Below are 26075 nucleotides of genomic sequence, written 5' to 3'. Positions count from 1 at the left end.
GCGCTTCCCTGTGAATAACACAGTGCGTCCATTGCGCATCGGGTGCTACCTGGGCCCAGGCTACAGATAAAAAAATAAATAACGTGTTTTTCACGTCAGTTCGCGCCCCACCTGGCATGTCTCCGAGACCCAGTAGTGGGTCGCGACTCGCGACCCACAGTTTGAGAATCGCTGCACTAGACTCACTTCAGTACGTCTACAGGTTAAAAGTGTCCACAGACAATGCAATAGCATCCACACTGCACACTGTCCTTTCCCACCTGGACCAGAAAAACACCTATGTGCAGATGCTGTTCATTGAATACAGCTCAGCATTTAACACCATTGTACCATCTAGGCTTGTCATGAATCTCTGTGACCTAAAAATCAGTTCCTTCCTGTGCAGCTCAGCTGTTGACTTCCTGACAGGCAGACCTCAGGCAGTATGGATTAGTAATGTCTCCTCCTCCACACTGGCACTCAGTGCTGTTTCCACCCAGGGATGTGTGCTCAGTCACCCTACTGTACACCCTGTTCACTCATGACTGTACGGCCACACTCGGCTCCAACATTGTCATCAAGTTTGCCACCATTATCGGCTGCATCACAGACAGAGACGAGTGGGCTTACAGATCAGAGGTGAGAGCCTTGACATCATAGTGCCAGAACAACAACTTCCAAGACTGAGGAGTGCACACCCCCATACACATTCGGGGCTCAGCAGTGGAGAGTCAGCTGCTTATGATTCCTAGTGCGAGGACAATGAGTTGGTCACACCACATAGGTGTGGTCATGAAGGCAGCTAGACAGTGGCTCTTCTTTCTCTGGCAACTGAGAAGGTTTTGGCATGAACTCCAGGGGCCGTATTCACAAAGCCTTTTATCTGACCACTAGGAGTACTCCTAAATAGCACTAAAATATTTTAGCTAGGGGTTTTCTCTTAAAAGTTATTCACAAAGCCTTTCAGACCTACTCTTAGTAAGGAAAAATGACAACTCCTAAACTAAGAGTGAGTCTTCGTTGCTATGGATGACGTCATTACTCATGCACGAGCTTGACTGAAGTGACCACCTTGATTGGTTGATGATTGTAACGCGGGAATGATTCCAAACACCTCCCTTACAATGATGAGTGACAGGTGACAGGTCTGAGAATGCGTGCACTACACAAGTAGTGCGAATGACGGAAGATGATGAATAACTGAACTAGATGTACCGCAGAGCGGTACAAAATATAACCGCCGCCCAGTCCAGCACATTTTTTCCACAAAAAGAAATCACGCTGAAAGGCCTATATGATTCTAACTGTCTCACTAAATTGCATTATCCACACTCAATTCTCACTGGTATCTGCTAGACAACAAGTACCAAAACATGATTAGTTCATAGATTTCACATGTAAAATTCATTTTATACAACCCCACCTCCATCTTGCCTGTTCATAATTCTGAGAAATTCTTGATTGTTTGTGTTATGTTTATGTTATGTGTGTGGGTGTGTGTGTGTGTGTGTGTGTGTGTGTGTGCTTGTGTGTGTGCCTGTGCATGCAAGCGTACATATGTCTACTGTGTGAGTATGTGTCATACGTATGATTACTGTGAATGTATGTGTGTGTGTGTGTGTATATCTGTTTGTGCACATGAAATGGGTTAACATGACCCCTGGAGGTAAACATACGGAAAAAAATGGTCATCCTAGGCCCTACAGTTCTCAAGATATTCACAGAGAACTGTGTCTGCCCTACCCTCCTTTCGGGGGGTCCAGTCCAGCGGGGGGGGGGGCTACAGATCAAAACGAAAAATGACGGTTCCATGCTATTCATGTGGGGGTACATGCCCACCAAGTTTTGTGTACCCCGGTCTTTCAGTGTCCCGGGAATCCTTGTTGGTGTACGTCACTAAATGTACACATAAATTATTTTATTGTAAGGCCCCCCATGAACGAAAGTACACAAAACTGGCAATGCATTTGGAGGGTGTCATAATGATCCTACACTTTTAATTTCGTGCAGTTTTGACCTTGTCAGCCAGAGATATTGTGATGAAAACACCTAATTTTTTGCTTTTTAATTTTTAACTAGGTGGCGCTATACATGAAATAAGTGGTAATGGGATGGGTTGACATGCCCCCTTAAGACCAACATACATAAAAAAAGGTGGACCTCCTAGGCCCTACGGTTCTCGAGATATTCACAGAAAACTGTCTCCGGCCACCTACAGGCCAGTTGGTGTATAGTAACATAAATTAATGTATTGTGTGGCCCCCCATGAACGGAATTCCACAAAACTTGGCGTGCATACAGATGGTGTCATAATGATCCTACATTTCCAATTTCGTGCAGTTTTGACTATGTTAGGTCACAGATACCTTCAATTACAACACCTCAGTTTTACTTTTTTGTGTTTAACTAGGTGGCGCTATACATGAAATGAGTGGTTATGGAATGGGTTGACATGGCCCCTTGAGATCAACATACAAAAAAAAAATGGTCCTCCTAAACCCTACGGTTTTCGAGATATTCACAGAAAACTGTGTCTGCCCTACCCTCCTTTCGGGGGCTCCAGTCCAGCGGGGGGGCCACAGATCAAAACGAAAAACGATGGTTCCATGCTATCCATGTGGGGTTACATGCCCACCAACTTTCATGTACCCCGGTCTTTCAGTGTCCCGGGAATCATTGACAGAAATTTGGGCATGCGAAAAAGAAAAAAAAAGAAAAAGAAAAAAATCTGACTAAACCTATATGACCGCCGCTTCGCTGCGCGGCGGTCATAATAAAAATGCCTAGCCTTGAATAAAGAGTAAGGCAAAACAAATAGCCTAGTAGCCTAATGAAACATACGGATTGATGCAGCATTATTAAATTAATCTGTCACCATATGCCTACGTTTGCAAAGAGGAGAACATTTTAGTATGATTCACAATGAAACATTACATTTAATTTACATGTTAACAATGAGTAGTTTTGGTTGTTGTTGGTGGCGTTATTGCGTCCCTTTTATGATTGCAAAATTGTTCCCTCGCGATTGGAAGCTCCTGTTGCCGCATAGGCTACGCAATTCAAAACATCGCAATGTGAAATGCCTCAAAAAGCTGTTTGTGAATAGGTCTTAGTGAGTTAGGAGTCCTCTCGACTTCTTTTAAGCTGTCCCAGACTTAGGTGCTACTTTTAGGTCTAAAATGCTTCGTGAATTACTTTTAGTGAGAAAAATTAGGAGTCCTAAAGTTAGGAGTGACACGCCCATTATTTTTAGGAGTTGCTCCTAAATTCACCACTTAGGAGCTACTTTTAGCCTTAAAATTCTTTGTGAATACGGCCCCAGATACTCACCAACTTTTACCACTGTACCACTGAGAGTATTCTGAGTGGCATCATCACAGCTTGGTATGACAACACCACCAACCACAACCACAAAGCTCTGCCGAGGGTGGACAGATCGGCACAGCACATCACAAGGACTAGCTACCAGCCAATCAAGACCTCTGCAGCCAGCGCTTGGATTCTGGAGTTTCTAAGGAATCTGGGGCCGTATTCACAAAGCCTTTTATCTTAACGCTAGGAGTACTCCTAAATCACACTAAAAGATTTTAGCTAGGAGTTTTCTCTTAAAAGTTATTCACAAAGCCAACTCCTAACTAAGAGTGAGTCTTCGTTGCTATGGATGACGTCATTACTCGTGCACGAGCTTGACTGAAGTGACCACCTTGATTGGCTGATGATTGTAAAGCGGGAATGATTCCAAACACCTCCCCTACGATGATGAGTGACAGGTGACAGGTCTGAGAATGCGTGTGCTACACAAGTAGTGCGAAGGACGGAAGATGATGAATAACTGAATAAATAGCAAATATAGCCTAGTGTAAGACAAAACAAATAGCCTAGTAACCTAATGAAACATACGGATTGATGCAGTATCTTTGCAACATTTTTAAATTAATCTGTCACCATGTAGTCCTATCAGTGGCGCCGGCAGGCGTAATCCTGTACGCACTGTGCGTACAATTTTTTCACGGCTTTATTTATGAAATCATTCAATACAATATTAGCCTACAACAATAAAAAAAAAAACTTGTGTGTCAACTAGCCTATATTTATTGACCCATGTGCAATCCGAATATTGGCATTATTCCGAATAAAACTGGAATATGGTGTGCATGGAAACCATAGACTATAAAATATGAAAACGTAGCATTGTCATGCCTTGGCCTGTGGAGCGTGGCTTTGCATGGGTCAATTCTGACGCTTAAAAACACAACGTTCCATTCATTCATAGGATAATAGCCTAAATCATTCAGTCATGAAAAGAAAACAACAGCAGCAGTTTAATATTTTTCATGCGTTTAACCGTAACGTTAAAAGACGCACCTTAGCAGTGATGCTGACACTGACAGCAGTGAGAGATTGTCCTCTACGGTCTCTCCGCTCTGTTTTACCAGTGTCAGAGAAGGGCCATTTGGCCGGCATGTGGCTTCGTCTGTGATTGTTTAATCGCTAATGAGAGCCGCCGTTATGTCTGCTAACCACCAGATGTCACTGTTTTGTATTCGATGCTTTGACACTTCGAAACACTTACGATACAATCAGGAAGAACCTTCCAAAGCCTCGTGGGACTTCATTCGCCCAACCCTAATGGACAGAGTCATCACGTAGACGTCAATCGAGGCGGGTGAAGCAAATTTCAACCATTTCCTGTTGGTCGACGAGGCTTTCTGCGCAGGCTCAGGGGACGTAAATGTAACGTAGGCACGTAGTCTGACTTGTGTAACTCTTGTGATAGCTGCACCGAGAGATTGGGTATGTAGCCACTTACTTCGTTACCACCATGTCTACATTACTGTTCTAAATGTCCTAGTTGTTCGTAGATAAATGTGATTTAATATAAACAGCACTCGCCACATTCATAGCCTAGGCTACTGTCAATCCAGGCCCGGGGTGGGTAATCGGGAGAATCGGGAGAATTCCCGGTGGGCCGCTTCACTTTTGGGCCGGTCGAGGAAAAAAAATATTGACATTTGTCACGTTAGTCTATCTTCTCTTAAAGTAGGCTATACACGTTCCGCATTCTGTGCATGACACCGTTGCCTCTGTATGGGTTGTAGCCTACCATGTGAGGGAGTTCTCCCCTCCCAAAAAGAGTTGGTTGGGTCCATATCGCCCGTCTTTTCCAAAAAGTTTTCTCAGATAGCCTACCGGGCCGGCCCTACAGTAGCCAGAAGGATGGATGTAGAAAGAGGCCAGGAGGGATAAAACGGCCAGGTAGAATACTGCTAAATGTGCCAAGCTTCCAGATTACAGACAAAAGTGGCAACTGGTAAAGAGAGATAGCCTAGGCAATGATTAGCCTATTGACAATAATTATTGGGCTAATATTGGACGTTTGTAGCGTTGTCAAGCTATTCGCAAGCAACATATTAAATTACTTTAAAATTAGCCTTTTGTATCCGATTCATAGACTTTGCAGTATGCAAATATTGATAACAAAACTGAAGCATGATCTGTGTAGGCCTATGCAATAAAAATTGTAGCCTCTGAGCAGCAGATCAACTCAGTGATGAGCCCGAAATTAGTGATGAGGAGGCCATGACTACAGGGACAAGTAGAGAGGATAATTTATAGTTATTTAATGTAAGAAAGAGCAATTATGCTACATGATAAACATATATGCCTTGTTTGCTCAGAAGAGGGTGTAGTAAAGGAGTAGGCTAAATCACCAAACAACATTATAGCCTACTCATGCAAAAACATAGCCTAAACATTAGTTTAATATGCCTCTGTGGGAAGCGTGGGATAGGCTACATTTCAAAGGCTTTCTTTCTTTCTTTCTTTCTTTCTTTTTTCTTTCTTTCTGTTTTTGTTAACTTGTGGAATAGTGGAATATGTTTTGTTAACTTCTCAGTTGAAGTGAATTATAATAACCTTTACACATTTGTTGAACCATGGTACTAATAAAAACTACAGGATAAAAGCTGAAATGTTGCTTCATTTATCCAATTTCCACCACTATGGAAAACATGGGCCGGTCTTGGGCCTAAAACTCCTGGGCTGAAAAGTGGCCCCACTCCGGCCCTGTGTCAATCCATCAAAACTTCGCTGAAATGTTGTGCTCTGATGCTTTCGTTCTTATCCAGAGAATACGGTTATTTTGCTCCTGTGCGACGCTTTCACCCGCTCTGGTTGTATGCTTATTACGTCACTTTAGCATTGATTTCGGAAAAAAGTTTATTACTCAGCCGGTAAGTCAGTTACGAGGTTATGACGCCAATCACACAATGTTGTATTACTCCGAAAATAGAAAAAGTTCATATAAAGGCTTAAAACACTTCAGCTGTAATGATGTCAAAGTGGCGCCAAAATTGAATGGGGTTCAATGGGGATGGCTAGGTGAACTGGTCTACTATTTAGCCTCAGATCCGCCATAGTGTCTACGCTCTCCGAACGTTCGCCTGCCCCCTTGGGGCGAATCAACCTATTCATAGCATATATACAGTCGAGCGGAAGTACGTAGACAGGCAGAGGCCAGGCTATAAATTCGCCAGTTAGGAGATACTTTTAGCCTTAAAATTCTTTGTGAAAACGGCCCCAGGAAAATGGACATAAAGTATTGCAGCCTGAGATATGACCCAAAACTTAAATTAGTGCTTATTGTAGTACCTCCTAAAGTAGGGGTCAGCAACCTTTTCTCTTAAAAGGAATTTTTTTTTACCAGAAAAAAAAAAATATGTCTTGGACCGCAGAGATATCGGAACCGTTTAAAATGAATCAGTTTAAACATCTCTATCTTTATTAGCCATGGCATACTCACCATACTCTGCATATATGCTGAATTGTACAGTATAATATTTCCACTGTTAATGTGGGACCAGGGCCGGCGGAAGGCAATCCTGCGCCCTGGGCGAAATAGGAATACTGTATGTTGCCCCCACGTTCATAGACTGTGTGCTACCTTCGCAGAAGCCCCTGGCTGCAGCGTGCAGATCGGGGCTGGTTTCAATGTGTGGGAGCTCAAAGTTGCTACTTTCCAGCGCTACTGGGCCGCAAGGAAAAATAAAACAAAAAAATGTTCCGGGACAATTGCGACCAGGCCTCACGGAAAAAATTGTAGCCTCCAATTAAGCAATTAGGCTTTTCACATAACATAAACATATTATTATTACAGGCTATTATACAGAAATCGGATTACCGAGAGCCCTAGAGAGAGCCCTATCTACAAGGCTCTGGGATTACCTATTTAATATGATGACGTCTGTTAGGTGTGCATTTAATCGTGACATTAGGAACGCACTTCGAGTGTCACTGTCTCATATCACCCCGCGATAGGACCATCTTATTGCTGGGAAACAAGCTTATTGCTCCCCTGATTCGGTGACATGGTGAGATTCAGATGTTACCTTATTACTTTGTTGTTCCTCTGCTACTTCCACTGCTAGCAACCTGACGATTCAGGCTTAAGATCAGCACCCATACGTGGGAGAAACGTTTTTCAACCTAGTGTGCACTTTTCTGTATTCTGCAGCACTATCCTTTGAATTTAACCGATATCACTGAAAATTAATTACTTACTGCTCCCGCATTTAAACCGTCTATGTCATTATTTGACAATCAATGTGTTTTCAATGTTGTAGCCTATAGCCCGCCACGCTGTGGCGCCCCTGGTAGTTTGGCGCCCAGGGCAATTGCCCAGAATGCCCATCCCTAGAGTCATGGTGAGGTACTCAAGAGTGTGTGAGGCTGTTGCCAGGCTAGGAATCTACATACCAAGTTTGATGCCTGTGTGATTTAGTTTTTGCTGTCCAACCACTTTTAGTGCATAGAAAAGATAGAAGAACAAAAAATGGAAGAACAAAGAAATGCCATCACCTTTGCACTACGGGGCACTTACATGGCTACATGCATTAACGCTTGCAGGTGGGTTTAGCGAGATTGACAGGTCATCAGTCACTGCTGTTTGCTGGGTCTGTGACTACTGTGCGATTAGTTTGTTTGCTTACTTGCCAAGATAGTTGGAGCATTATTATCACTAATTGCCTCAGACATTTTTGCTAATTTGTAAGATATCTAATCATGTAAAAGTTATACAAATGGCATATTTTACCATATACTGAACTCGGTTTGCCATCTTCGCTTAAGTTAAAGGAGAATTCCTGCCATTTTTCACATAGATCTCTGTTTCTCGGTCACAGAGTACTGTAGGTCTAGGAAAAAATGCAGCCAACAGCTAGAGCATCCAGGCAGCTACAGTGCTACACTGTGGGCATGTGCATCACATGAAGTTAAAGGAGAACTCTGTCCATTTTTAACACAGACCTCAGTTGATCATGTTCACTGAATACTGTCAGTCGGAAAAAACGTGAAAAAAAATCGGTGTTGTCTGATGTGAGACGCCAAGCTTACAAGCTATGCTATGAGGACATGCACTAAACTGTGCCTTTGTGCCTCATAACAGACTCAAAATATCATGACAAGTGCTGTGCAACATGAACAGGGTCCTTACATGACACCACTGTGCGTGTTCAACCCAATAATTGTGAAGGAACAGTATGCCTACCTGTTTCTCTCGGTTGCTTCCTGTAGGCTTAAGTCTGTACCGAAGTCAAACTCATGCCTTTTCCCATTTCCACGGAGACCAGACGTGAAGTTTATTACCAAAATAACAATGATTCAGCATTGTAATGTTTATAAATATTAACCACATGAATTCCAATACAAATTTCAAGTTTTTGCCTGAAATTGCACTGTGCCTATTTACGAGGGCATTGTTCCCACCTCTTTTGGGGCCTACCATCAAATGTTTGACCTCTATAGAAAGCTGAGAACCTGTAGTTTTCGTACGAAACAGTCAGAATAACTCTGTGATGTACTGACACAGAGTTACAGAGGCTAGAATATACCATATTTTCCAGACTATAAGTCACACTTTTTTTCATAGTTTGGCTGGTCCTGCGACTCAGGTGCAACATATATATAGTTATATATATGTTTTTTTCCTCTTCATGACACATTTTTTGACTGGTGCAACTTATACTCCAGTGCGACTTATAGTCCGGAAAATACGGTAGTTTTTCTTTCTGGCTGGATTACATGCATCTCGGAACTGACCACATTTCAGCCCTCTAGGTCACTTGATATCACTTAGAAACACAATTGAGCCCTAGCACCAGGTCTTGTGAAGCTGTGTGCAAAAGTAGATCAATATAGAATGAAAATATGAGTGCTTTAGACCATTATTTGCCAAGGTATGCTCATGCGTTTTGTACAGTAAATATGGAGGACCATGAATAGATGAATGTACAGTTTGGTCATGAAACCTAGTTATTATTAATTATGCATGTATGCACCATATTGCTATGTAGCATAGTAATGTTATACACCATTTGAAAGCTTTGACTCTTGGGAATCCAAAAATGACACCTTTTTTCATGTACAATCTGTATAATGCTTTACATTCTCAGACATCCCCCCCCCCCCCCCCCCCCCCCCCGTCTTTGGTGCTACCCTACCTTCTAGCTGCAGTGTGCAGTGTGGGCTGTTACAGTGACCAACACAATTGTGTAGTGACCTATGCAATGATACAGGCATCCAATGTTAATATGCATGTTGACCGATTTGTGCATGTGTTGAATGCTTGCATAATCGAAACGGCAACAATTAACTTGTGTGGCTTGGTCTGAACGTCATCTATGCCAAATTTTGTGAAGAATGAACAAAATGTATGGATCTCTTGTGCAATCACATAAGAATCCATACAAAAGCAATAAGGTTCCAGCAGCTCCACTTCTTGGAGTTATAATAATCTAATAATTACTAACTAAAATATCATAATGTTAAATGTTGAAAGCACATTACTTTATTTTTAACCATTTATTTCTTACATAAATAAAACAAACTACAACAAATATTTACATATATTTATTGATGAAACAAAAAGTTATGCCGAGCAGTTGTGAAATAACAAGGTTTCAAGGTAACACTCCATAATAAGGTGCCATAATAAATAGCAAACTAGTAATTACCTAACCCTTTGTTAATTGTTACTAACATATCTATTTGGTACAAGTTAATAGTTTTTTCATCATTAATTAAATATTAGTTGTTTGCATAAAAACTGTATGTTAATGCTTTAGCAAATCTATTAACTAATATTGCATTAATATGTGATTACTAATTAACAGTTATATCTTACATCATTTAAATGTTTAATGTTTATTTGCAAACTATTGTATATGTTAATAGAAAAGTTAATGACATTATTATTTAACTAATTGTTATTAAACTGTGCTTCTGCCTATCCCAATATGAACCACTCTCCATAAGACCCTTACAATAGATAGATAGATACTTTATTGATCCCCAAGGGGAAATTCCAGAAAAAAAACATGGAGCTACCTTGACATGTTGCCACTGTTGTCAGCTCCGGAACCGCTTGCAATAAAGTTGGCTAAGCTTAATTAATATATTAGTGGTATATAGCTATAAGCATGGGGTCCCTTATAATAAAGTTGGTTAAGCTTAATTAATATATTAGTAATATATTACTATCAGTATGGGGGACCCTTATAATAAAGTTGGTTAAGCTTAATTAATATATTAGTAGTATATAGCTATCAGTGTGGAGCCCCTTATAATAAAGTTGGTTAAGCTTAATTAATATATTAGTAATATATAACTATCAGTATGGGGGACCCTTATAATAAAGTTGGTTAAGCTTTATTAATATATTAGTAATATATAACTATAGTCAGACGGTGAAGGGACTGAGACCAAAACTGGCTTATCACATTTATTATTTTAGGAAAAGTTAAAACAAAACAACAAGTAGTTGAATGGGATATTACATGCATCATTCCTATACCATCACTGTCAGCCCTGGGAGACATGGAATGTTCAGGTGCACAGAACGACAGTTTATTAATATTCTGAGACTCACTAAACACTCACAGACGTAGACCATACGGAGGTAATGCATAAACATAATGCTAAACTAAATGTACATTCATTTCCTGCTAGACTGAATTGCACTTTCCATGCACACTGAGCTAAACTGCTTAACTACACTGAATGCATGGAAAGTTGCTAGCGGAGTTTACAGCTAGTCACGTTAGACTCAGTGTGTATGAACTCGTGGTCATGAAAACATTAATAAACGTTCTCTAAGTCGCTAGAATTGCACCCAAATCTTAAAAATACATGTAAAGTAACACAATACAGGTGGTATATCAAAGTTTTCAACTTAAACAACATTTCACAGTTACAAAAGTGGGGAGTGCTTTATAGATACAGTCGGTTAAGACGTTCAGAAAGGTTACCGCCCCCCACGAGGGGGAAAGCATGCTAACCTCACACAATGGAAGTCAATGGGCGAACTAGCTAACAGTTAGACTTTATACATTCATTTTACATTCAGGTAGAGTTCTGCTTGTTTCTGAACACAATAATTTGAAGGAATTGTGTTTACTTAACTGCCCAGTGTATGCTAACAACTTAATTCACCCTCGATTGCCCAATGTTGACGACAAATTTCTCTGGAAGCTATATTCAATGGTAGCATCATTAGGTTGCTAACTGGCTAACTTTATATCGTCAGTGTAACATCACCTACTGGTACACATTACTTGTTAAAACTATTCCCACGGCCATTGTAGGGAATGTGCATTCATGTGAGAATAAATTCAGATGGAACTTACGAGTATGTAATATTAAGGCAAAAGGGTTAGCTTGCTAAACCGAGCTACACAGTCCGGCCATTGAAAGCAGTTCTACAATGAGTACACTCGAGACAGTTCTGGCCGTTTAACTGGAATTAGCAAAATGAGGGAACTTAATGTTACCCTTAACCTCCTTGACACACAGATAACTCTCAGTTGAAACGTGTTTGTGCCGTTTAGTGATGTTTGCTAAAAGATTTAATATTTGTATAGGTGCTTTCTGTACTCAAGCCGGTGCACCTCCATTAGATTACATGCAATCGAAACGAATGTTTTCCCCCTCGGGGGCTTTTCAGCCACGGTAACCACGGCAACTGGGGGCGGTAACCACGATTATGACTAGTTGCCGACTGTATGTATACAGTCAACCTACCCAATGCAAAGCATACCGCTTCTGATCGGCTATGGCAACAATACAAGGACAAAACGCAGCAGAACTGCAGTATAGCGTTTCTCCAAAGGGGGCTCCAAAACACCAATATCAATAAAGCTGCTTAATTACAGCGAAAATCACATACAAACACTAAACTACATTTCTAACTCTGTTACACCCCTCCCCTGAATTTCACCAAATCCAAGCAGCAACCAAATAGTACTTCCAAAGGCAAAGAGTACACTACTTTCAAAGACTAGACAGAGAGTCACCAATTACAGGACAGCCACAAAGGTATCCAATAAGGATGAAGTGAAAGAAGAGGAGCGCAAACTCTCACACAACCAACCACTGGCAGTAGGGTGCCGTATGCACCCCACAAGACCATAAAGCCATAAACCATAAATTCCATAAATTCTCAACAAAGCTAATCATAAAAGCTAGATAAATAATGATATGTCATTAACTTTTATTTTAGCATATAGTGTAAATAATAATAAATAAACATTTAACATTTAAATGATGTAAGAAATAACTGTTAATTAGTGCCAAAAATATATTTAGTTAACTATTAACATATATTAATACAATATTAGTTAATAGATTTGTTAAAACATTAACATACAGATTTTATGCAAACAACTAATATTTAATTAATGATGAAAAAACTATTAACTTGTGCCAAATAGATATTTTAGTAACAATTAACAAAGGGTTAGGTAATTACTAGTTTGCTATTTATTATGGCACCTTATTATGGAGTGTTACCGGTTTCAATTGTTGAAATACTGTAGTTAATAATAGATAACAAGCACAAGTCAGTCAGACAGTCAACAATCAATCAATCAACCAAAGAACACAGTTTCTCTTCTAATAGCACCCAAATGATCTGAAATGGAAACTGTGTTTGTTCAGAAGTACTGTTCAGCATCAACAAGCTGTACTAAAATTACATTATGTAAGTCTCATCAGGTGCAATCATCCCTGTTTCACTGCTGACAGTTGGCATCATCTGTCTCACTGGCCGATATTGTGTCACCCTGGTCTTGCTTGCTTTGGCATGAACTACTCTGGCTCAGCAACAGGGACTAAGTCCCCCTACTGGGACAAAACACTCAGAAAATATAACAAGAAAATGATGGGTTGTATAACACAGACATAACCCAGGGATGGTCCTATATTATTTAAATGCCATTAATTTATGTCAGCAAATATTTGCCCAAACTTTTTATGCATGTTATTTTATGGATTCAATTAGTAGTCCTAATAATCAAAGTGAACAATGTGTGATACAAACCCATCATTTTGTTGTGAAACTATCAATAAGATTTATACTTTTGTAGCTCTCTCCTGTTATCCCAGTGAGATTTAGAGGCTCATCAAGTAATGTTTCTTCTCCCAACAGGCTAATTCTCGTGTAGCAGGTAAGACTAAATTAATCTCCTTCTTTCATTACCTTAATGTAGTTTCCAAGTACAAGAGAAAAGGACATTCAATGACAGCCTATTCCATAACTACCCTTGAAATTGTTAGAATTAAATTCAGCTCTGTATACTGTTTTAAATGTTCTCTGATGAAAAATAATGTACAGCTGTAAAGGTAATACAAATGACGTTAAGAGATATATCTGGCATTATCCCCTTTACTGGCATTACTAGCAAAGTTCTGAATCAATGTAAGATGGATCAAATGCAAAGCTATGAATAGCGTGTCTATAACAGACAGTGAAGCCCACAGTTTTACCAGAACTTAACTGTAGTCAACTCCACTATAGCTCTCAGTAGAGTGATGTGCCATCTGTGTTCAAGTTCTCCTGCTTTTTATCTCCTGCTCTTCACGTTCACATATTACTCTCAGTATGACATATATAGACATGCTACTGGAAAACCTGCACATATACGTAAATCACAAGTGTTTTGGTCATACTAACAATCTTTCTTGTCTGCATATGGTCTGGTTTCCTTTTAGAGACAGACGATTGTGTTAGCTTGAACTCTTTTCTCACTCTCAGTGTTCCCCTCTCTCTCTGTCTGGATGTATGAAAGTAATTAAGTGAATTAATGGATGTGACAAGTTTGAGGTGATAAGGTCTAGAGAAACATATCTCAAAGACAATTTGCCTTTAATTTCAGGTGCCTGATGTGTATTTTATTGGTCATTTCGGTTACTGGTTAAGTTGTGGAAAATTGTAATTCTTATGAACTTTTGTACTGGTTTAGCCATTATATTTGTAATGATAAATTATATTGATATAATCCATATTTCACTTGATTTAGAAATTGCTGATAATATTTTCTTATAACTTATGATAGGTTTGGCTGTAATGTTTTATGCATTCCATGAGTTCAAAAATTATATTGAAAAGAAGACTAAGTGGCTGTTTTTTTAGTGTACAATAATATGTTGATAGACTGGCATTAGATGGTTTAGCAGGAGTTAAACAATGGTGTTGACTGTTTATGTGAATGGACCAAAGTACGAAGACAGTGCAAATACCACTATTAACAGTTCTCCCATGTTTTTGTGTGATTTTCCCACATTTCCATCACCCATCCCTTGAATGCATTTACATGAGTAAGAAAACTGCAATCCGCCATTCAATCCTGTGGCAGGCAAAAAAAAACACATTTTCATCCACGTGCGATCTGTTTGTACATAGGTGCACATAATGTCTGAAACGGGCAGTAATTTCTTTGTACATCTGGCCCAGTATGTCTATTGATCTATCTTTAAAAAATGACTCCAGGGACCAGTTCCCTGAAAGCATTGGAAGCCTAAGTAGGTCGTAATGTCCCTCTTACAAACATCATACAAACAAGATTTGCGGACTGTTTCCTGAAAGAGCAGTGCACACACTTTCATGCTACAGGCATGTTCGGAAAACAGTAGGAAAAACCAACGAACGATCTTAAGATTAATCGTAGAAAACCCCTGTAAGTGAAAGAATCCATCATTATGGGGGAACCTGGCCCTGGTCCACATGAGCTTTCATGACCCATATTCTCTTTGTTTGTTTTTTTTTCATACAGGTCCAGCAGCAAAGAAGAAGTATGTGAGCTACAATGACTTGGTGATTTAAAGACCCCTGTCAATAGAGGGATTGGAAAAATGTGACATGGACACTTGGTATGATTGCCCTTTTACCCAAAAAGTAAATAAAAGGCTTCTTGGGTTCATGTGCAGTGCTACTTTTCTACATCAGAAACCACAACAGAAAGGCACCTCTAGGAGTTACCGATCATCTGAGGACATGGTCCATGTTTTCACTCTTCACAGGAACTAAAGAGATAAAAAGAAGACAAGAACATATGGAGGCAAAAGAAATACAGAAAGAGAAAATAATAATAAAAAAAAATATCCAGTCTGTTTAATGTATGAAAAAATGTAAATCTATTAAATGGAAATGTAAGAGGAACGCATTTGGATGTGGAGCTTTAACCCCATTAGAATATGACACTGGCCATGCCCCTGAAAGAGATATAGCACTGATAATCTCATAGAACAGATGCTTCACTCACTGTCTCATGGGAGAACCATGTCCGCACACGGATCCCAATCTCCTTATTGTCTTTACTTGTACTTCCAAATTGCAAGTTTTCCTAAATTTGTGTATAACTGTGCTTATTTTGGTAAACTGTTACCTTTGTTATTCAATTTTAATTTTAAACTTCAATGTTTTTTCCTTGCTTCTTGAATGCACATAATGTTAAAGCCATATTCTTCTCTTTTGAGATGTTATGTTTAAAAAAAAAACTCCTATCCATTTTTATCATTATTATACCTAAATCTCGGCCCTTATCCAGATATTGATAACTTTTTCTCTTCTTATAGATATTTTGGTATTTTGTCAGGGTTTGTGAACCATCGCCAATGTCAGTGACTATAAGAGAGCACCCATTCATGTTTTATTGGATCTATCTAAACCCCAGTGATTGATGGTGTTCCAGTTCTAACAAGGTGTACATGTCCCAGTTGTCAATGCATGCCTGGTATGTTTGATGTTGCAGTACTGTTAATAAATCAAGGAGTAAATATTTCACAACAAGGATGTTCGGTCAACATGCTCTCAAGGAATTTTACAGCCTTCATATTTATTTTCTATTTCCCTGAATTTCTTCCTGACATTTTATCCCTGAAGGCAGAATATGGCTTTAATTTGTCTTGGAATTTCTTATTGCCCCGCAACTAAAGAGAAATTGTGAAAACATGAATATATATATATTTAAAAGAAAATACAAAAAATAAAAGCATGTATGTTTTATACAGTTTGTATTAAGTATATCCATGTTGCCCTTGCAGCTTATGTGCCAATATTGTGGGAGACATTTACATTTGGCCACTCATGCAACTACTCTGTGGTGTTGTCCAAGAATGTATCAACATGAAATAAAACAGTTTGGTTATTTATTTTTTTATCATTCCTTGAGAAGAACAAAATTCATTTCAAGATTTTTTTGTGCAGTGAATGTATTAAAACTACATTATTGGCAGATTTGATCTTGGATTACAGGAACCTTCCATTGAAACCAATAGGAACCTACAGTGATACTTCAGTTGCAGGGGATAAGGGATTGCAAACTTCACTAAATCAGCTCAGTAATTTACATTTATTCATTTAGCAGACGCTTCTATCCAAATCGACTTGTCAATTATATTGGAGCAACTTGTGCCTCATTTATAAAAGGGTTGCGTAGAAACCATCCTTCATTTGATCTTAGATAATTTCTGAAATGATCGTACGTGTGATTCAGAGAAAACGAACGTACGCACAAAAAAACGTGCGTACGCCACCCTTCCAGATGTGCCCATTATAAATCACAAATGAACGTCAACTTGTGCGCAGACGGATGCTTTTAGGTCTCCGCCTTGTAAACATCCCCTCATCAATATCATTAGCATATGTTTTAATGAAATCAATGGCCTAAAAGCTGTAGCTTATGTAAAATTATATATTGAAAACATTGTATAGGCCTAGCCTATGCCATCTGATGTAAACTATATGCGTCAGTTCGAATAGCTTAACTAATTATGTTTTTTCCAGCAAAGCTTTCTGGAAAGACATCGTATGCATCCATGTCCATTGTCCTCTGCTCGCTTTCATTCCTTTTGCTTGCAGTAATGTGAATAATCAACATTTCGTATGTTTAGGCCTACTTTGTAGAAAAAAAATGGGTAGGCCTAGCTTATGAAGGAAAGACCTCTAGGCCTATATAATCCTGTACGTTATGATACAGTAGGCTACTGTACGTTTCCAACATGACCCAGGGTAATATGCTGATTTAGCCTACAAAACAGATGACTAAATTATAAGCGTTATATGTCATGTAGGCTTAACGTTTCTTTTAGGGTAGGCTATGTTTTTGCTGAAAAAGTAGCCTAGTTCGCCAGTCATTTTTCATTCATTCTGCATATCTTTGCTATCATTTTCTTTCAATAATGTCCAATGGCTTAAACATTATCCTTTATTGTTTGCTTTAGGCTTACCTTTATATTTTATCCTACATTATTCAACTCACGTATTGTCATCTGATCTTGTAGCCTAGAAATCTAGACGCACCCTAGCGGCGGCAAATTAATTTGCTCAGCTTGTACGTCTAGTATCGAACCATAGGAATTTCTATTGGCTTAACACCGTGGATGACGGCCAATCACAGCGCTCTATTTCGTTAGAGAGTCTTAAGGCGGGCTTAACAGGATAACGACATCCTGCGACGGTGAACAACAAGGAAGGTGGCTATGGCAAACGAAGAGCGGTTGTTTGAATCGGCGTTGGCGTCAACTTTGGAGGAGTTGGACTTGTGCTTTTCTTTGAAAGTAGATCAACACAATGCACTTAAGTCATTCCTTTCGAAGAAGGATGTATTTGCCGTTTTGCCGACCGGATACGGATATGGTCGTAGCGCTGCCTATTGCATGCCTAGGCAGTTTGAAAGACAATTCTCTGCCCGCCCCTTGGATTAAGCGAGGTGAATGATTCGATGCCAGACTATACATGTCAATGATATAGGATGGCCCGCCAGGCTACTGATCTTGGGCACTGCCAGTCAAAAAAAGCAAACAGGTGCGCGCTCTGCACTACGCAACACTAAATTTCTTGCTTTCAGAGGATAACTTTTGTCCCTGGTTGTGTAGGCTATATATGATAGGCTATAAAATATCTATAGCCTACATTGTATAGCTTACAGTCAAATATTACCTTTCTGTTACGAAGCTGGGAATAGGCCTATGAGCGCAAATAAGGATGTAGTGGAGGCTAAACGCGAATAAACGCAGTTTATCCACCTGAAATTTCAGGAATAGAGTTTAGGCCTACCCACCTCTTATTAGAGTTTATCCACCTCTCAAAAAAGTTTATTCACTTTTAACATCGGAATTTTGAAAATGCATCGCACTTAGACCTCAGATTACTTGCAGTACCCCGGCATTACCACAAGGAAATGGTCGTACGTCAAGTTTGAACCTGACATGGAGATAAGCACTTTTTCACGTCAAAGACGGTTTTTATAAATCTGAGCGTTGGCATGGATTTGAGCGTACGCACGGTCTAAGATCAAATCTGTGCGTAAGAACGCTTTATAAATGAGGCCCCAGGTGCTTAACCGCTATGCTACACTATGCCAGTTATTTATGGCAGTTTAAGATTTATATATTAAATTGAATTTTTCACTCATTTCAACATTAGCTTCGACATTGCTGCCAATTTTCTTGATAAAAGCCTAATCATGTTTGCGTCACCCAAGAATAATCGTAGAAAACGTGTAGCATTTTCAATGCTTTCCTTATATGACCAAAGATGGCTACCTGCATCAATACCTGGCTGAAACCAGGGTTGGAGATTTTTTAATGCAGGGATTATTCATTATGCATCCTGACCAAGAGATAAATGAAATTAAGTGTTTTGCTTTAAATGATAGTTATGGAAACAACTATTAGTGTTGTTATTTTAGTAATTCAGTGTTCTACAAAACATATCAATACAAATTCCTATTGCCACGTAAATGGGTTTTCACACATCAGTGATTAGTGTTGCTAAAAAAAATAGACTACATTGGTGTTGCTTCCCTCAAGTCTTAGTGACTGTTGCTGACACAGCATGTGGGGCTCTAGTGCAGTAGCCATGGTTACAAGAAATCACCCCTTGTTTTCTCCTGAAACCTACAGTGTACAGCTCTATTTTATGCAGCAGTTGCCTTTCAGCGAAGACAGGTTTTCTGATTCAATTCACTCTTTCACAAAACTACACACACACATTTTCAAAATGGCATACACATTTGTATGAACACTTTATACTTTATAAGTGTTTTCTAAAAATGTGTACTTTCATGGCAGTTTTCATAATTTTATACATTGTAATGTCATGCTACTGGCAAATTACCCTTATATGATCACACTCTCAAGTTACATTTTTACATTTTTTGTTGCTCTTCTAACAAGTGAATACATAATGACTAACAGGCACTGTACAGTTTTGCAAAATTATATAACAAAATCTACAAAGCAATAGTACCGAGCCAACATGTAAATTAAAAGGTGAATAACAATTCCATGGGGTGTATATCAGGGTTTCTGTTGCCCGGTAATTGCCGGACATTGGCCGAAAAAATAATAAAAAATTAAATCTCTCCGGTCAAATTATCCGATTGAAACTGGATAATAATCCCGTCCCCCTAACACAATCTGAATTTGAGAATAAGCCTATAAAGTAGGCCTATACTACGTCCTTTGGCTATGTTTTAAAGGAACAGGCTCTGCAGTTTGAAATTTCTTAAACAACATGAACATGCATATGCTGCATTTCAAATAAAGTGCACGCTTAAAACATCTGTTAGATAACAATAATAATAATATGATAATGATAATTTGCAGCACAATCGAATGGTAGGCCTATCATTGAACCTCGGACCGAAAGAAAAAGAAACTGAACATTTTCCAGAATAGGAAATATTTCTTAATTTAGTGTTATCAAATAAAGAGGCATAGCATTAGGGGGTAGTGGTGTGAGCACTCATTCAATGTGTGTGTGCATCTGTGCAAGTGAAACTTAAACCACTGGAGATAACGTGGGTAGCAGCAATAAACAACGCCTATTAAAACAACGAACAAAGCGGATTCTTGCTGTCCATGAAAACAGCATAGAGACTGGCTAGATCTTTAAATTGACACTAGTTAAGCATGTTTATTACACTGCTTGGTTGAATTTCCCATTGTCCTACGTAATTTAGAACGACCATTAACCGTATGTTATTTGCACACCTGTGAAGTAGATACATTTTTTGGCCGTATCACACTTGTATATTAATTCGCCGAACTCGTTGTGAAGTTTAAATGAACTGTCACGTTGCATCCGAGCTGTAAAATGCAGACGTTCAGAACATGGCAACATTGTAGCATATGACGGAGGTTAGGGTGCATTAAATTTGAATGGGAAATTTTAATTTCAAAATATCAATTTGGCTGGCATTGCATTTTGTTCCAATTAACATAAAAATGACTTTTGCACAGTTTTGAGTAATTCCATTGAGATTTATGGGTGCCACCTAACACATGAACTTTGGCGAAATTTCGAAAAATGTGCAATTTTTAGTCTAATTGCCAAAAGTTGACCTGGAAATGTTGAGTACAGTGAACTTTTATACATTAACAAGTTCTATAGGGTTATCAAAGTAAAAGTTGTTTGTTTGCCCTTTGGGGGAATTCTCAGAATTCAACTTTCAAGATTCTCCATTCATTTGTCCTATAGACAAAATGAATGGAGGTCAATGGGACATGTTCACGTGGCCTTACCCTGAATTCTGTACAGCAGTGATGGATGTCGGACACACATATAAAATTGAATTGACTTTATTGTTAAACACAAATGGCGATACTGACAAACTTAAAAGAACAAACCCTCTCTAGTGGCTAACTCACTGACTAACAGGGCCTAATGGTAAGAGCTGACACTAACTAAACTCCGAACTTAACTGCTCAGTCAGTGCCAGAGTCTCTGCTCCACTGAGCAACATCACCAGGGAGAAAGAGAGAGGGAATGGATCCTGAACTCTGGACCTAGCCAGTGTGTCTCCCCCCAGATATGTCTCCCCCACCCTCCACCCAAGAGTAACCGTCCTATTTAGGGATTAGCTTGGGTTTGCAGCGGCAAAGGTTTGGCTGTTGGTTGCGGTCATGTTCAACTCACACACACACACACACACATACACACACACAAACACACACACACACACACAGACACACACACACAGACACAGACAGAAACACACACAGAGAGAGACATACACACAAAGACACAGACACACTCACACACACACACACACACACACATACAGGCAGACACAGACAGACACAGAGAGAGAGAGAGACATACACACAAACACACACACACACACACATACACACACACACACACAGACACACACACACACACACACAGACACACACACAGAGTGAGACATACACACAAAGACACAGACACAGACACACGCACACACACACACAGACACACACACACACACATACACAGACACACACACACACAGAGACACACACACACAGACACACACACACACACAAAGAAACACACACAAACACACACACACACATGTTCTCCACAGCCAAAGAGATAAATAGAGAGAGAGAGAGAGAATAAGGGATGCAATGGAGAGAAGTAAGACACACCCAGAGAAAGCGGATGAAAAAAGGAGAGACAGGGCCAGATGTATGTTTTTGTGCCCACATCAAGCATATTTCATTCGCAAAGTGCACGTAAAAGCATGGCGAAGTATGTACAAACAGGCCGCACTGAGGAAAAAGCGTAGACTGCCTGTCGTGGGAGCTGCAAATGGCTATTAGCGCTTTTCCGTGTCATGCATATGCATTCATAGGAGGGTCAGGGGAAAGTGGGAGTATCGCGCAAACACAGGAGACGACAAGTGCTAATAGCATTGATTAGGTATTCCGCCATATGTATGAAAACAGCGCATGCGGTGAAAAACTTGCGCCTGTTAAAAGCAGGTGTAATCAAAATCGCGGTTGAATGCGTCAATTAGAGAAACTTTTAGAGACAGCTGAATAAGTATTCAGAGCATCAGTTTTCTTCATTGTGCAATAAATAGTTCAAGTATTTTTAAGTAGATTAGTAGAACTACTAGGCCTACTCTGTATGTCGCTGCTCGTTGACATCTTATTGTCATGCTAAAGGTTTTTTATTTTTAATGTCGCAATTGGTTAACTATTCAACTGCGCTTGTGGTTCAGCTGTGGGCACGCAATTAGCTTTGCAGAGGGGGCGGGGAAACAACTACAGATATGATAGTAATATGTAATACTGTAACACATCCAACACAGATCAAGATCACCTCAAACAGAAAGATCACCTCAGTTTTCTTGAGCTGTAGTATTGTTTACCTCAGATCTCCATGGCGACCATTGAGCACTGTTAACCACTTCATCCAACAAAAACAGATGTGCGGTGGCACCCCTAAATCATAATGTACTGGAAAAATATTTTGCATGTGTTGTTTCTACATATATTGGAACACTTTTAGCACCCAGCCAAATCAAAATTCAAGAATTGTGTTTTTTGATGCACCCTAACGGAGGTGGCTTTTAGCTAGATGGATGAAGTAAAATAGCGATGTTTCAAAGCTAAAGTTCATCAGAATCTTGGGATATGCCCGCTTGACAATGGGAGAGATAGAACTAACAACTGGCCTTTGGCCGTCGCAACCATCCATTTAGAACTAGTAACGGCAGTTTGTCCTGCAAGTTGAGAAATTAGTTGATATGTTTCGGAAGAAATTAGTTCTACAAACAAGACAGTTTTAGCGATTAAAACGTTTAAATTGTAACAGGAAATGAACGCAAGTGGCAACAGTGGAATAAGCGGGATAATGGACTCCACGGTGGTCTGTTCACAGAAATTAATGCACTTGCGAGGTTTAAACGGCCCTCCGCTTCGCATCGGGGCCGTTTTACAACCTCGACCGTGCATTAACTTCTGTGAACAGACCACCATGTCGTCCATTATCCCTTACTTATTACACGGCTCTTCATAATGCTGAAGAATGCTCCATTCATTTGAATGGGCCTTCCCAACGGTCGGTGGTCTGCTAATTCTCAATAACAGACCGTTGATAAGTATAACAGACCGCTGTCAAGGAAAATGGGTTTTGTGCTTCTATTTCACGTCTTTCATATCACTACCAAGGACTGGAACTTCATTCAAAAGTGAAAGCGGACGGTTGATCAGCTGTGTTCTAAAGAATGTTTGATTCAAGTTCAGGTGTGCTGTTGCGAACTATTTGTTTCTCAGCAAAAGCCACGATGAAACGGTAACAAATAGGCTATAGCCTAGGCTACATAGGCTAAAGAGTCATATCGTGGGGAGTTTATTGTTTTGGTTTGGCAAGTAGCCGTGTAATAAGCAGGATAATGTACAGTGGACAGTGCTTCGACTTGGCCAGCTTCCCTCGTGGTCCGCGCGCGGGATCACGCGGCATCACGCGACTTTAATTTGTATTTTTCCAGTGACGCTGCAACGACGCTGCAACAACCGGCAGAGGTCTCAAGTGAGCAGGGTGTCTCGTAAAAAGAAATGGAGCTGGAAACCCCTACACAGACTTCACTACAGACTTTAGCAGACTGGTTTAGAAATAATTTAATAGCCAGAAATATGCCTGCCCTGCCCTAATAACGGCGAGTGAATCCCGTTTGCAGCAGTAGAAGAAACGCAGGACAAATTAAACATTGTTTTTCTCCGAGTGCAACGATGATAGACAGACATCATTTGGACAAAATATAGAGCATATTAACCTCCGTTGCTCAGCCAAATGCCTCCTGTTACGTCCTGTTATAACGGAGTTACAGGCGATAAACTATTTTTGATGGTCACAAGTTTACTTCATTAGCGTTTATTTCTTTGATTATTAAAGAGTGTTTTTCATTTAAAGGCTTGACTTCGTGCTTATTCAGAAGAGCATTTAGTGCTCTCCCCAATCCCAGACGTTCACATTGCATGTTTGTTTGTAATGGATGCAACCGCGAGATACCCTTCTATCCCTTGATGTCCATGGTCATCATGAAGACCTTTCAAGACTTTCTGTTTTAGGCACTGCGGCAAGATGAGCTGAAACGTTTCTCTACTGTCCCCTGGCAGACGAATTCTGCGGTACAGCACCCCGTCCCGACACAGAATCCTCGACCAATGCTTAAGCAGTTTCTGAGTGTCTGTGGGCAGTAATGTCCGTTCTGGTCCTGTTGGCACTGTTCCTCGTTTCCAGAGGTGGATGAATGGCCCAATAGCAGGGTCCTCCGTCTGTAGGGCTTGCAAGTCAGCCTTCTCTCGGATTGGTAAGGCACTGGTCTCTTGGCACAGGGTTTGGGTCTTGCAGTCACTACCGCTGGAGGGGACTGAGGGGACCTCTAAGCCTGGGGCCACCGTGGCAATGGAGACAGGAGCTGGCAGTCTGGAAAGTGCATCCACGTTTCTATTCGCGTAGCCGGGGCGGTATCTGATTTCAAAGTCAAACATTGCTAGCTCTGAAGCCCAACGGTGTTCTGTAGCCCCTAACCTAGCCGTCTGCAAATAACTTATGGGTTATTGTCGGTGAAGACAAGAAACTTTGCACCTAGAAGATACTCCCTAAACTTGCTGGTTATGGCCCATTTAAGGGCTAGGAGCTCTAGTTTACGGGAGTTATAGTTAGACATATTTCTCTCGGTAGGGCGTAAGCCTCTGCTGGCAAAAGCAATGGGTTTCCTACGTCCATCTTGCTCCTGGGCTAGGACGGCGCTGAGCCCGGCATGGCTTGCGTCCACTTCCAAGATAAATGGTTTTGTGGAATCGGCATACGCCAAGACGGGGGCTCTGGTCAGACGAGTCTGAAAGCTCTGTTGGCACTCTGGGGTCCAGCCGACTACCAGTGCATTGGCCTGGGACTTGGACCTCTTCGAGCCCGTCTCCACCTGAGCAACCAGCCTATGCAGCGGGGTGGCGATCTACGCAAAGCCCTCCACAAAACGACGGTAATACGAAGCAAACCCCAGGAAAGATCTTAGTTCTATCAGAAAGACTCAGGGAAGTATAATGAAAGTTAACACATGTTTTAATCCATCAAAGGATACACAAAATAGATAAGCAACAATAAGATAGTCTTTGGCGTAGGCCTCGTCCTCGGTCCAGGTCACTGAATGTGCAGACCCTTGCAGATCCTGCCGGAATGCAACGGCAGCTGGCGGAGCCTACCCCCAAAGAATAAGAAATAAAGATACCCACCAGAAATGTTTAGATGGTCATCCTCTCTGAAATAAAGCATAACAATATTAAACAGTGCATGTTGTAACCCAGGAGATGAATCAGAGAAAGCAAGAAAGAGTATCCGATGACTAGGGATGTAACGGTATGAAAATTTAACCTCTCGGTTATAGTGACCAAAATGATCACGGTTTTCGGTATTATCACGGTATTTTTAAAAGTGTGTTCAATATGTTCAGAAAGCACTGATAGGCCTACACAAGCTGAAATAGTTTCAAAAAGTGTCCCGTTCATGTTTATTGGGTACGGGGCTAACGGGGGCAAGGCCACTTGGCCTTCAGTTGAGCATATTTGGTGGAGGGCACAAAGGCCACATGTTAGGGCACCAAGGCCAAAGTTAACTATACAGTAGTAGGCTATAAAAATGATCAAAGTTGTATAGCCTATTCACTGCAGTAGACCTGCATCACTGTATGAAACATTACAAAAACATGAAACATGACATATTACATAGAACTGCAAATGATCTGATCATCTAATATTTACAGATATCTAGGCTATATTTAACATTTATTTTATATTTGGCCTGTTATGAAATCATGTATTGAACAATTTAAGCACAGTTCAGCTTTAAGAAACTCAAATAGCCTAGATGCATGCTTAGCATTTTGTGATCTACTTTCACAAACTCTTAGTCAGCTGTCCTCTGATTTACCGATATCTAGGTGATATTTGTAACATTTATTTTGTATTTGGCCCGTTATGAAATC

The 26075-nt window shown here is 40.2% G+C and overlaps 1 protein-coding gene across 1 annotated transcript in view; it reads left to right on the top strand.

The window, feature by feature from the left end:
- grm7 (glutamate metabotropic receptor 7) overlaps positions 1-16430 on the top strand; it is a 251304-nt gene extending 234874 nt beyond the window's left edge. The window contains exon 10 of the mRNA XM_076267919.1: positions 15084-16430. Within this exon, the coding sequence (XP_076124034.1) occupies positions 15084-15133 (50 nt within the window). The 3' untranslated portion in view covers positions 15134-16430. The remainder of the gene's footprint in view (positions 1-15083) is intronic.
- Positions 16431-26075: the final 9645 nt, after the last annotated feature.

Source organism: Alosa pseudoharengus, unplaced genomic scaffold (genome assembly GCF_046254945.1).
Source record: "Alosa pseudoharengus isolate Yale_2024_CS ecotype anadromous, Long Island Sound unplaced genomic scaffold, YU_APseudo_1.1 YU_APseudo_1.1_scf_5, whole genome shotgun sequence".
NCBI classification, from domain to species: Eukaryota; Metazoa; Chordata; class Actinopteri; order Clupeiformes; family Clupeidae; genus Alosa; species Alosa pseudoharengus.
Note: the sequence above shows the minus strand (reverse complement) of the source record. Positions and strands in the feature narration are given on the sequence as shown.